This window comes from Leptidea sinapis, chromosome 26 (genome assembly GCF_905404315.1).
Source record: "Leptidea sinapis chromosome 26, ilLepSina1.1, whole genome shotgun sequence".
Taxonomy (NCBI): domain Eukaryota; kingdom Metazoa; phylum Arthropoda; class Insecta; order Lepidoptera; family Pieridae; genus Leptidea; species Leptidea sinapis.
Genome location: NC_066290.1, coordinates 2,905,515 through 2,920,366, shown reverse-complemented (window position 1 = coordinate 2,920,366; position 14,852 = coordinate 2,905,515). Strand labels below are relative to the sequence as shown.

The window sequence follows — 14,852 nt, the reverse complement described above, 5'->3', positions numbered from 1 at the left end:
GGCAAGTGTGTGGGCAAGTCGGTCGCGGGAGACCTCGTAGAACATTCGTCGACCAAATTGGGGACGTTTTGAGAAAGGGAGAGGTCCGAAGCACCCGCAACCGGCGAGCATGTATGAAAAGAGTAATTAATGTAGAGGAAGCGCATGAGGTTTGTAAGGATAGAAGCAAATGGCATTCTATTGTCTCTGCCTACCCCGACGGGAACAAGGCGTGAGTGTGTGTGCGTGTAAATAAAAAGTAAAAGGCATATAAGGCATTTATTTTCTCAAAATTGATTCCTTTACAATTCTTTTTGGTGTAATTTCTAATATACTAGATACTACTACCGCTTCGGAAACAAATGGCTCTCTGAGAAAGAAGCGGCGCAAGAAACTCTCCCAGCATTCTTTTTAATAGTTAGTTGTCAACATTAGTTAGTAGTTTATTATTATTAATATTAGTTAGTTATTTAAAGTCAAATCTACATAAACTTTATTCAATAAGGCTTAAACTAAGCGCCTTTGAATTTAAATTCACAATACGGTCTTGTCCTGTCATGTCGTGTCAAAGTCAGACAATAAAAGTCACTACTCATACTAACTATCAATGCTTAAAAATGAGTGTTATTGGTATTGAATCAAAGTTGATATTAGATTGACATGATTACGGTAATTAATTCGCGCGCTTGACACATTGTCAATTTTTGTCAGATACCTGGATGATGTATGCGTTATGTATGAGATCAGTAATCATAGTAATAATAAAGCCTGTATTAATGATTTTCCGTTTGATTTTCTACATTTTAGTGTTAGTATGTTAGTACGCTTAGTCGACAAACATGATTATTTTATTATTAACTTTTATGTTAGTAAGTTATAATGCATGCACTATGTTAGTTTTCTTCATAATTTTCAAATGGATCCCAGTTGAGTAAAGGCCTCCTCCATTCCTTTATATTTTTTCCTTTTTCGAGCCAGTTAGTTCCGCCAATCTCACTAATCTCATCGGCCCACCTTTTATGTGGTCTGCCCACATTTCTCTTTCCTGCAGGTCCCTTCCATGTTGTGGTCTGAATGGTCCATCTAGCGTCTGTTAGTCTGGTAATGTGTCCGGCCCATTGCCACTTTAAATTTAATGCTTGACTTAAGGCATCAGTTAGTTTTGTTTTCTTCCTTATCTATCTATTCCGTATCTTATTAATTTTCCTTAATTTAAGCACGCTTCTTTCCATTCCGCGCTGACATGTCCTAATTAAGTGTTGTATTTTCTTCGTAAACACCCATGTTTTTGGCAGCCATATAGCAAAGTTGGATGAACAGTAATCTTAATAAGAAAAATTAATTTTTGTACTATAAATATTAGCTAAATTAGTGTTTATATTTATATATATAGATTTCTATCTTTTTTGATGATACCCTATATATATATATATATATATATATATATATATATATATAGGGTATCATCAAAAAAGCGGGTACACTTTTCTAAAAAGCCGGAAGCGCTTCTGTGATTCTTTTCCCCCGGTGCTTCAAGACAATGTAGGCGGCGGTGATCACTTAACATCGGGTGACCCGTACGCTCGTTTGTCCTCCTCTTTCATAAAAAATACCTAAATAATTTTTGAATATATTTGTATAAAAGTGTGAGATTTGAGTGTTTCTTGAATTAAGACTATCGAATCATTTAATAATTTTTAGTTTGTACATTAATGTGCAGCATAGAAACATTTTTTCAAAGAATCCTTTTTTTATGAGACGACCAGGACGTTCAGCTGATAGTAATCGATACGCCCTGTCCATTACAATGCAGTAACGCTAAGGATTTTTGAAAACCACAAAAATTCTGAGCGGCGTGCGGCGGCTTGAGACGTAAGATGTCCCATGATCCCATTTGCCCAGTAATTTCACTAGTTTACACCTTACTGTTACACGGCAGAAATAGGCGCCGTGAACTAGTGTACGTGTTACGAATAAATTGAAAATAATTGATATAATAGTCTTATACAGACTCAGTCGTTGTGATCGTTTGTCCTCGTATCATAAAAAAAAACAAATTCTAGGTCTGACTTTAAAATCTCACCTTACACTTATTCTGCACAAGGTCGAACAGCTTCTGCGTCATAAACACGAGTCCGTAGAACTTGTCCTTATAGTCATCCAGGTGTATCATGACGCATCGCTTCAGCAGGAACTCCGTGGCTTCCAGATCGGTAGCCCAGGGCGGCAGCTCCACTACCTTGGGCCTGAACATCCGGCCCAGATACGCGCGGCACTCCGCCTGGGTGTTCAGCTCTTGTTCGTGCAGTTCACGCAGCATATTCTGGATGCAGCTGTTATAATAACATGCACGTTACATCTTCATCTACCAGTGGGAGGCTCCTTTGCACAGGATGCCGTCTAGATTATGGGTACCACAACGGCGCCTATTTCTGCCGTGAAACAGTAATGTGTAAACATCACTGTGTTTCGGTCTGAAGGGCGCCGTAGCTAGTGAAATTATTGGGCATATGAGAGTGCCCCTCAGAATTTTGGGGGTTTTTCAAGAATCCTCGGCGGCACTGAATTGTAGTCGGCAGGGCGTATAAAACTCAGATTTTTGACTTCCGTCCATTTCAATATGTTATTCTTAGTCTTATTTTCCGAAATATAAATAATTACGTAAGATAATTTATACGTCTAGATAGAGACTCTCACTATTAGACAACCGATAAAAACTGGTCAGGTTTACTACCTCTTACACTCGCGATTTGTATGACACTTTTTGATAGTGTGTGTGCATTGTTCAAAATATAGGTTAGTTCTAAACTCAATTTTTTTAGACGTTTACACAGCTGCCATAGTCTATCTAGACGTATAACGGCCGTTCCCAATATTCAGTCTATCTCTTACTTGAGATAAAAATCGTAGCTATCGTTGACTTTTCTGTCCCAATAAACTTATCGACGGTAATTTACCTTATCCGTACACGCTGTCAGTCAATGGAACGACGTATAGCTTACCAGCGATAGATGTTTGTATGGAAATTTCAATTCACGCGTCCCAATATAAGGCGATAAGAATGACTTATCGGGTATATTGAGACAGCTTCAGATTATTGACAGCTAATTACTGACAGTAGAAGGTAGTAATTTATCTCTATATGTAGATAGTATATTGGGAACGGCCGTAAATGATCTAAGATAACAGCATTCTGAAATGTTCTCTACATAAAATATGGAAGATTTCGAAAACTTCAAAAGGCAAACTTCAAACTAAGATTCCTTTAAAACACTGGTTCTCACAATTTAGGCTCCCCAATAAAACAATAGTCTTAATAGTTTGACGGTTACGCATAAACCGCTCTTGCACTATAGTATTTCTCGCTAGCCATAGAATTAGGATACAAGTTAGAATATCATCCCCACCATCTAGATGTGTGGCGGTCCTCCACAGTGCGGTTTTCAAGGAGCTTTCTTCCACGTACAACAAAGCTGTGGAATGAGCTTCCTTGTTCGGTGTTTCCGGGACGATACGACATGGGTACCTTCAAAAAAAGCGCGTACACCTTCCTTAAAGGCCGGCAACTCTGGTGTTGCAAGAGAGTGTGGGCGGCGGTGATCACTTAACACCAGGTGACCCGTACGCTCGTTTGTCCTCCTATTCCATAAAAAAATAGACTATTCTCTGTATGACTGTGGACTAGATGACCATGTAGGGTGACCATATAAGGAAATTTGGACCAATTTTCTTTAGTTGTCCTTTAATGAAGTCTTCCTAGTACAATTTAATAACTTCTGAAATCCCACATCTCACCGTCATGAAATCCCTCCGGTTCCTAGTTTTCACCAATTTTGTAAATATATTAAAAATAAATGTTTTATAAGTAATATTATCTGTGTTCATCCATTATAATCTAACAGCATGTATATTCAATCTGGTCACTGATAATTACCATAAACACTTGTAAATTTTGTTAAAACCGATCAAGTAACACACTCCAAGCTTGGTAGCCAACTGAAATGTTAGATTGTCCCATAGGGCGGTTATTTAAATGTGAAAACTCAGCAAATATCCATCTCGGATCGCCAATATGTCACGGCCGATAGATGGTTTTGTGACGTGTTATAATTAATATTCATTAATATTGTTATTGATATCGGCAGATTATATTGCAAGAGCGTCAGCTTCTGGTATTAACATAATAATAATCACAATTTTATAAAAATCATTAATTTTCCTATTAATAATTATCTAAAATATATTTTCAAGATATTCATTCATTTAAGCTGGAAGACTTCCACTGCTGGACAAAGGTCTACCCCAAAGATCGTCATAACGATCGGTCCTGCGCTGCCCTCATCCAACCTACTCCGGCGATCTTGACCAGATCGTCAGTCCACCTTGTGGGGGGCCTACTAACACTACGTCTTCCAGTACGTGGTCGCCATTCGAGGACTTTACTGCCCCAACGGCCATCTACCCGGCCAGCTATGTGCCCTGTCCACTGCCACTTCAGTTTCACAACCAACTGTGCTATGTCGGTGATGTGTCGGTGTCGGCAGTCCCCCTGAAAACGAGATCTGGAAAGGTCTTGAAACTTCGGGTTAACCAATATAATGATAAAAATTTAACTTTAACGCAAAATTCTAATGTAAAAACAGTTACAATTACACGCGTTTTAATCCTTTAAAAGTGTTTTATTTAAAGGAGTAACACTCGCGCTAATCAAAGAAAATACTTTGCGGTGACTTTGGTTCTCCTCATTTCTGATTAGATCTCGCAGGGAAAATATTTTGAAGCAATAGTCAATGTGATGTTTAATGATATCATCAAATTATAGTATTTATGAATACTCCTTTCCTGCAACTATGCAAAAATCTATATCAGTTAACTGTCTTATCTTTTTGAACACATATACTGCAGAATTAAAAGAGTGAACTCTATTAACGAATATGGCACCTCCTACATCAAAGTACTTTCCAATTTTGTATTTGCACTAAGATGTATGGATGGAAAATTTATTTCTGAAACATTTAACATCATCAAGGCCATATTGTGTGACACTAAATACTACCACTTCTTTAAAGGCATTTATTTTCTCAAAATTGATTCCTTTAGAATTCTTTTTGATGTTATTTCTAATAACTACTAAATACTACTACCGCTTTGGAAACAAATGGCGCTCTGAGAGAGAAGAAGCGGCGCAATAAACTCTCCCAGCATTCTTTTTTTGCGCTCTTTTCAATAAAAATATACAATATTGCACAATCATTTCTATCGCAATAAAATAATCACAATCTAGTGCCAGGCTGTCCGATCATTTAGTTATTCAGCAGTGCAGTAATAGGATTTACGACAGAGCCATTTTTTTATAGATAATGCCTGAACAGCGGCTGGGACTTTATTATAGAAGTGTATACATTTAAGAAAATTTATTGAATAAGGCGTTACTTTGCGGAAATCCATAATTATACAAATTATTTAAGTTTTCTTTAGTGTTAATTCCGCCAATATTTGTCTTTAAAACAATTCGACACGTGTTTCGCCTCTACACGAGGCATCCTCAGGACGTGTTGTCTCGCCAAAATCTGGCACGAGACTGAATCAAATGAGCCGGAAGCCGCTCTTTTATACCCTCGCCCCATGAAATGACGCGCTGTGATTGGTCGGCTGTTGTGACGTATTACCCCCGGAAGAGACACGTAACAAAGGTGATGGGACTAAATTTGTTTGTTCATTCAACAATGTAAACATATTGTTATTTTTGTGTTTTATTATTTCTAATTGCTCTAACACATTTAAGCGAAATCCTTTTTCACATGTATGCAAAATATTAAAATTATTATTGTTTCCGAGTGAGTGACCTGTATCAATTAAATGTTTCGCGAAGTTTGATTTTTCGGGATGATTATTCGTAAATGCGGCAATATGTTCCTTTAATCTAATTTCGAAATTTCGACCTGTTTGACCTATATATACCCCGTTACAAGTGTCACAACTTAGTTCGGAAGGACATGTCCTTCCGAACGAATCACAATGTCAGTCGAATATGTAATGGCAAAGATCGATTAAATAATTCCGAAAAATCCGGCGTTTATAAACTAAGTTGTGACACTTGTAACGGGGTATATATAGGTCAAACAGGTCGAAATTTCGAAATTAGATTAAAGGAACATATTGCCGCATTTACGAATAATCATCCCGAAAAATCAAACTTCGCGAAACATTTAATTGATACAGGTCACTCACTCGGAAACAATAATAATTTTAATATTTTGCATACATGTGAAAAAGGATTTCGCTTAAATGTGTTAGAGCAATTAGAAATAATAAAACACAAAAATAACAATATGTTTACATTGTTGAATGAACAAACAAATTTAGTCCCATCACCTTTGTTACGTGTCTCTTCCGGGGGTAATACGTCACAACAGCCGACCAATCACAGCGCGTCATTTCATGGGGCGAGGGTATAAAAGAGCGGCTTCCGGCTCATTTGATTCAGTCTCGTGCCAGATTTTGGCGAGACAACACGTCCTGAGGATGCCTCGTGTAGAGGCGAAACACGTGTCGAATTGTTTTAAAGACAAATATTGGCGGAATTAACACTAAAGAAAACTTAAATAATTTGTATATGTATACATTTACCCTTAAAGCTATTATGTATTAAACTATTCCGTTAAGGATTCTCTAGGTTCTAAAATGATATAAATATCAATTTTTTAGTATGAATAACTTACTTAACGTAATATAAATCATTTTTCATTCCGTGCAACAGAAATCTATAGATGTAATGATCCGGCCAGTCCACCAAACACTTGAGTATTAGTACCAGTGGAGCGTAGTACATTGTCTTGCGGTGTGAGAACATCAATTTGCACGTTCCGTTTTGCAGAAAATGCAGCACATTGTTCTGAAAAACAAAACATGTCATGACATGCATAGATGTCATCTATAACACAACTAAGGAAACAAAACTGTTATAGCATATTGTGTATCAGAAATAGGTACCTAGTAAAATTAGGATATTTTTCTGCAGAGATAAAAGGCTAGTTTTAGATAAATAACTGTACTACCAGTGATCCTACCTACTAAGCTCTCTAGCTTAGTAGGTAGGATCAGTACCCGGGACCTCTGTCCCGGGTTCGAATCCAGGTGCAAGCATTTATATGATGAATATGGATGTTTGTTTCCGAGTCATGGATGTTTAAATGTATTTATGTATGTTTATATGAATTTATGTATGTTTAAGTAAGTATATTGTATTAAATATATCATTGTCTTGTAACCCATAACACAGGCTACAGAAGCTTAACTTGGGGCAAGATAATTTGTGTAAAAAGTGTGTCAATATTATTATTATTACCAGTGGGAGGCTCCTTAGCGCAGGATGCCGGCAAGATTATGGGTACCACAATCGTCTATTAATCACCATATTATCAGCCGTAATACATACTTATATATACGGACCGACGACCGAAATTTTAATACCACTTACGAAAATTTCACAAACAAGCTGACATCTTAATAATTAACTATAAAATTAAATAGAAAAATCCTACAAATCTTATTTAAAATACTATGCTTCTAAAGTAATGATTCAACGAAAAATCAATATAAAAAATTGGATAGAGTAACTCCCTAACTCCTCAACGCTTGTAGCGGAAGTGTGTCGACGCTGTCGAGTTATCTTCTTCACCCCCTGTGTGATGGCGGAAGGAGGGTGTCAAGGCGGAGCCCTATACCCTGGCACTTCTTCTCCCAAGACATTGGGAGAGTCGTTGGGTGTTATTGGGGTCGTCGCTACTCGCTCGGGTCACAACGATATAATATTATTTTATTTTTTTCGTTGTGCCTTAGTTTGTAGGTTTGTCAGTCAGCCTGTCAGTTTTCTTCGTTTTCGGGGTCTTGTAGAGATGTTGTTGTCCTCCTTTTCAATTATGCAGTACCTTGATGTGTCGACGCCAGGGAGACAGTGCCTTTTATAGATATCTCTACCCTCTCCTCTTTTCACTTTGTACAATATATTATAATGGCGTTGTATTTTCTTTTTGAAGATACCTCCTCATCATCATCGTCCACGTTTGGACAAAGGACTTCCAAAGATCTCCATGTCGATCGGTCCTGTGCTGCCCTCATCCAATCCATTCCGGTGATCTTGACCAAATCAGTCCATTGAATTAATAACAGTACTTAAGTGAATTAATTAACTACAAAATTTGAATTTTTGAGTGTCAATTAAGTTTAATGTCATATCTAATATATAAAATTCTCGTGACATGGTGTTAAACTTTGAACTCCTCCGAAACGGCTTGACCGATTCTCATGAAATTTTGACTGCATATTAGGTAGGTTTGAGAATCGGACAACATCTATTTTTCATCCCCCTAAATGTTAAGGGTTAACGCGAAAAATTTTTTTTTAATTTTTTTTGACAATTTTTTTTTTAAATTTGTTTGATTATGAGTCAGCATTAAAAATACATACAACTTCAAATTTTCACCCATCTACGATCAACAGTCACTTTTGTATCGCGATTTTAATATCGGCAATACAACGTTTGCTGGGTCAGCTAGTTGTAGTATATATTTTATGATGTGATACATTTTGCCGCACTTTCGAAAAAAATCGACCATCTTGTCGTCATGGACAGTTTCATTTTTATGTTTTTTTTTTTTAAATGAAAATATGGCACGAGACGAGCAGGACGTTCAGCTAATGGTAATTGATACGCCCTGCCCCTTACAATGCAGGCCGCTCAGGATTCTTTTAAAGCCCAAAAATTCTGAGCGGCATTACAATTGCGCTTGCGCACCTTGAGACATAATAATATGTTAAGTCTCATTTGCCCGGTAATTTAACAGACCGAAACACAGTAAAATTTACACATTACTGCTTCACGGCAGAAATAGGCGCCGTCGTGGTACCCCTAATCTAGTCGTCATCCTGTGCAAAGGAGCCTCCCACTGGTAAAGGAAAGCAGTATGAAGCCGCGACAAGTTATCATACCCCGGAGTGATCTATGGTGACGTTTTTTAATGTTTGTTCTATTTGAAAACACATATTTTAATATTTCGCTGTTTAAAACGTCACCGCACTGAATACCTATTGTTACATGACTACATAACAACTCACAGAACAGAAAAAACTAGTAGAAGTGGCATCATGCCATTTTACTATGGAAACCGATGTCGCCAAATTCACACATTTATCTATTAAATATGTAATATACACACTTAATTCCGGCTTTATGATAGGCCTAACATCACAATCACGAAAAGACATAACTACAAATTTATTTACACCACTTTCGAACTTAATACAATTACGCTAGTTTCATATTCTTCAAGTTATTATGACAACCTCAGAATTTTTTCTTAAATTACGAAAAATAACATATAAAAACTTGAAGTAATAGGCACTCTGTAACCATAGATTTGACTTGTGTCAAAATACCTAGTGTTGTACGAAAATGAATAAACATATCGATAAGTTGGTAAAAACTAGAGAGAGTAAGCTAAAATAGTTATAGGCCATTTTTTTCTTTCTTAGGTATATTAGTTTTATTTAAAATGGACAATATTTAGCTCAATTCAAATAAAATCAAGACATGCAACGTACACGAATAGTCTTGAAATGTTACAATATCAATATTATATTTACCTGGGATACAATATACGCATAAAACACATTTTTTTATAAGTATTCATCGTGATTCTGTACAAGCCCAGGGGCCAGTAACACATGAGATTTTATTAACCGTAACTAACATAAAACTGCTTCCATACGTAATACCGCGTGCAAAAAGAAAAATTCTTAAACAAGCAGTAACGAATGATTAACAAAAAGAGAAGCAATAAAGTACTGACGAAGTATTAATATTCTTGTTAGTCTTATGCATGGAAAAGAACAATACTGGATAACAATTTTTAAAGGTAAAATTTATATCGATAAAATTATATCGATATACAGTACATGCATCCACTTGTTGAGTAGCAAGATATATTTATCTAATTCTAATCTAGTATTCTAACATAAGTTACATCGATTAAAGGTAAAGATAAATGATCCATGCGTCAGAACATTATAGTTCATTTTTAATTGTATATTTTGCACAACACATAAAAAATATTAATTGCATTTAAATCGAAAAATTGTGATTACCGATGATAGAAAACCCCTTCATTGGACATATTTTTATAGCGGCTATGATTTCTGCAGTCAAAAATGATACAATAAGGTATATTTGTATTTTTTAAGCTCTTGCATAGCTTCAATCGCGGGCCTTGAGCGTGGCGACCGAATCCAGAAATTCCGTAACGAAAATAACCTAACACTTACTTACTAGATCTATATAGATATTTCGCCACGGTCATTACAGTTGCCGTGGTTACACGTATGCTTTTTGTGCAAAATGTCTCAGGTTCGAGCCTGGGGTGCGTCTTGTTTTTTTTTTAATTTCTTTATATTTTTTTATCACGTTTTTTTATTTTAATTATTATGACAAGCATTTTTATTTAGTTTCACCTGTCCCGTTGTCTGTCTGTAATCAAATCTTGCAAGTAAAATTTTACTCACTTCCCGTTTGCTTTTTATTTAAAAATACTGCATAAATAAAATAAATCAATAATTATAATTGCATAAGTTGATAAAAAATGCTATGCAATAGCTTTACCGCGGCAGTCCCTGAGTGTCACACGTTTTTTTTTAAAAGATTATTATGCTTCAGATGACATCAAATGACTGGTCTCACTTGAGGCTTGAGTAGGTACATTTGTACACAATAGTGGCGACAGGGTAACGCCCACGTGCCACTTGCACTAGTTTTTTCTGTTCTGTGTAACATCTAACCGCTACTTACTGTACTAGTCTGGTCAGGCCTGACACATTTCAATAGGATACCATAGTCAGTAAACAGGTTGCCCCTTAGCTTCCAATTTGACCTCTTAATCGCTACTGGGTAATTTCTCCGTGTGACTAGAAGCATTCGTGCCAAGCGTTCGTGACCCTATAACAAATATAGCAATAAATAATAATACAAGATCAATCTAAATCTTTAATTTACGGCCGTTCCCAATATACTATCTACAGAGATAAATTAATACCTTCTGCTGTCAGTAGTTAGCTGTCCATAATCTGAAGCTGTCCCAATATACACGATAAGTTATCGCCTTATATTGGCACGGGTGATTTGAAATTACCATACAAACTTCTATCGCTGAAAATGTCTCATTGACAGACAGCGTGTACGGATAAGGTGAGTTACCGTCGATAAGTTTATCGGGACAGAAAAGTCAACGATAGTTACGATTTTTATCTCATGTAAGAGATAGACTGAATATTGGGAACGGCCGTTAATGTGTTATATTTATCTGAATACTTACTTCACTCTTTTTTATTATTTTTTTTATGGAAAAGGAAGACAAACGAGCGTACGGGTCATCTAGTGTTAAGTGAACCAGAGAAATCACAGGAGCGTTGCCGGCCTTTAAGGAAGGTGTACAACACACGGAAACACCGCACAAGGAAGCTCATTCCACAGCTTTGTAGTACGAGGAAGAAAGCCCCTTGCAAAACCGCACTGTGGAGGACTGCCACACATCCAGATGGTGGGGATGATATCCTAATTTCTGATGTGTCCTGCGAAGGTGGAATTCGGCGGCAGGAATCAGGTTAAACAGCTCTTCGGAACACTCCCCGTGATAAATGCCGTAGAAGACACACAACGAAGCGAAGTCTCTATGCAACGACAAGTCATCCAGCCATTCATTATTAATTAATTAATTATTGTTATTATATATATCAGTTAAATTTCTACATGCCCCGCGTTGAGTTTAATAACAACATTATTCTTTCTGTTTGACTCGCCTTCTGGCGATTTAGATATATTTGAATGTGTGATGGAAGATATTTTAAAACGAATTACAATATCCGAAAAGTTTATTGTTTATTTGAGATGATTTCAATATAGACAGACATCTCAATAAACACAGTTGTCAGTATTAGCCTTACAAATTTATTCAAAATCATTTCATATGTATTGTTTGATCATTGAAACAACGGATAAACCACTGTGGGTTTTAAATTGTCCAAAAAAAGAAGTAAAATGCCCGAGAAGATACGAGATTTAAAAATTGTCTACTTACAAATAGCTGCAAAACACATCAAGTTATTCGACATAACATGTATGCAAAATTAACACACATTACTTACTCAAAGTAACCCCTTTTTATTATTCAATAACCTATTGGATGTAAACAAATTTGAAAAATTAAAAATGAATAACTGATTGTTAAAGAATTTAAGGGTAAGCATTACTGAATTTAAAACTACCAGATTGTAAAGACACCTGGACTATTATGCGAATCTAACCCACAGAACAACTAGAGACTGATACAATCAACAAATTTTACCAGGACGTAAACAAGGCTTTACTGACCCATGCTCATAAAATATAATAGTGATGGGAGTTTTTAATGGCCTCAGAAATATTCAATGCAGTAAGAAGCTCAGAAACTATCCCGAAATATTGGACTGAATCAAATATAATATAACCTTTACAAAAAAGGAAAGCAATGTGAAATTGGAAACTGCCAACCCATCAGTCTAATGTCCAACATACAGGATGTGCCAAAGTTATGGGACATGAAGGGAAAGTACCTTAAATATCGAAGATAGGCTATTTTACTGAAAGAAGACTTTATGTTATTTTTAAAATTTAGTAATTCTGCATTCAAAGATTTTCTAAAAGTTACTCGCCGCGTCTGGGTATCAAACCGACTTAAATGTAAAAAAATAAACACCCCAAACTCTTATGATGCCAATCGAAAGAATGGCCAAAAACTAATAACTCTTCTTAAGTAACATAGTATTTTAAAAGAAAGTAGTCAATTAAGTGCGTATTTTTTTTAATTAATTAATTAAATGCTCAAAATGTGATCCCTCTTGTCTTACGCAAATCGCCAATATTTTAATGAGTCCGCTGCCTGTTGATTTTCTTATCATTTTATGGTGAATACTCGATATGATATGGTACAATTCTGTTTGTAACTAGCCCACGTTCTCGTATCGTTTTTTGTATAGCATATCTTTCACATATCCCCAAAAGAAGAATTCTAATGGTGTAAGGTCCGGGGATCTGGCCGGCCATCTAATCGGTCCATTCATACCAATCCAAGTAAGAAAACATTCATTTTACGTTGTTCCTTTCTTTTAAAATACTATGTTATTAAGAAGAATTATTAGTTTTTGGCCATTCTTTCGATTGGCATTATAAGAGTAGGGGTAGTAGGGGTGTGTTTTTTTTACATTTCAGTCGGTTCGATTCCCAGACGTGGCAAGAAATTTTTAGAAAATCTTTGAATGCAGAAGTACTAACTTTTAAAAATAACATAAAGTCTTCTTTCAGTAAAATAGCCTATCTTTGATATTTAAGGTACTTTCCCTTCATGTCCCATAACTTTGAGACATCCTGCATATAAGACCTCTGAAAAGATTATACTAAAACAAATAGAAAGAAAGTTGGGTGAACAGCAGCCAATAGAACAGGCAGGATTCCTCAAGGACTTTTCTGTACTAGACCACATCCATACTGTTAGGCAAATAATAGAGAAATATGCTGAAAATAAACTAACATACTACATAGCCTTTATTGACTACAGTAAAGCGTTTGACTCCTAAATACATACAAGAATCTGGGAAGCGTTAATAAATCAGAGGGTAGAACATAAATACATAAGAATTATAAAAATATAAAACAAATGCAATATGTTAAATAAAAATACAGAAAGGCGTGAGACAAGGAGACCAGCAGGACTACCATGAGCTCTTATTGCGATTCAATTGACAACCTAAAATGAACTGCTTTGCTATTTCGTACCATGACGTCATTAGAGCTATCCATTTTAGGTTGACGTCAAATCAAGAAATTGATTTAGTTCGTTCATTCATTCGTACCATGAGGTAATATTTAAACCTAAACTGGATAGCTTATGTTTCAAAGTGAGCGATTCAAAAAAAGTTGCTACTTCCTCAGAGGAAAGTGAATAGTGTTAATAACTTTTAAAAACTAGTGAAAAAATACAGAAAAGGAAAATTTTATTGATGAAAGATGAAAGTACTTGCGACTTTTTTGTAAAACAAAATACTGAAATTAAATACCGAAAATGAAAATACTAAATAACGAGGCAGTAAGGACCCGGCATATAGCCTGTACGCAAGAACGAATTAAAAAAATTTACTCTTGCTCCTGTCAAATCAAACATCAATAGAGGTGCGTTCATAACTCGTTACTTTCACGAAAACACCTAAGCAAACATTTAATTTGTAATTCTAAGAACTATATATATATTTTTAAATTACTATTACTTAATAAGTACAAAAAAGGGCTTAATGGTTTATAATTTGACGCTATAAAGCGCAATTTTAAAATGTATTTTTAGTATTTTCAACGTAAAAAACCGCTAAAATAATATCATTTTAGGTTTCGAAACGCAACGCATATGGTTCGAGTAAGACAGACAAACTTATGCAACGACTCTACAGTCGTCATCGCGTCATCTCTTTCTCACACCGCGGACCAAAGACAAATTTATTTCGTTCATTCTTCATAAGCGATCCAAACATCATTCAATAAAAGGCACTTTGCGGTAGTAATTTTAGTGATTCAGTTTAGGTACCTAAACTGAACTGCATGCAAAAATTGATGGTAGAGAGTGTTGTTGTGAGCAGAGGGCTCTAGTTATAATAAATTAATAATAAATTTGGGGACTTAGGTATAGCTATTGATGGTTGCAGACTATACCACTTATGAGATCCGCGGATGATATAGGAAAAGAAGAAGAAGAGTTAAACTCTGAAAAAACTAAACTTATGACCAATAGCAACAATGA

General features: G+C 35.8%; 1 protein-coding gene across 4 annotated transcripts in view; it reads right to left on the bottom strand.

The window, feature by feature from the left end:
* LOC126972380 (DNA-directed RNA polymerase I subunit RPA2) overlaps positions 1 to 14,852 on the bottom strand; it is a 46,440-nt gene that overhangs the window by 28,695 nt on the left and 2,893 nt on the right. For 3 of the 4 annotated variants that reach the window (XM_050819077.1, XM_050819078.1, XM_050819076.1), the window contains exons 4-6: positions 10,823 to 10,969; positions 6,702 to 6,874; positions 2,063 to 2,312 (exon numbers count right to left, since the gene is read on the bottom strand). In XM_050819077.1, coding sequence (XP_050675034.1) covers positions 2,063 to 2,312; positions 6,702 to 6,874; positions 10,823 to 10,969 — 570 coding nt within the window. Of the gene's footprint in view, positions 1 to 2,062; positions 2,313 to 6,697; positions 6,875 to 10,822; positions 10,970 to 14,852 lie in introns of those variants that run through there. The other variant, XM_050819079.1, reaches the window with a different exon arrangement.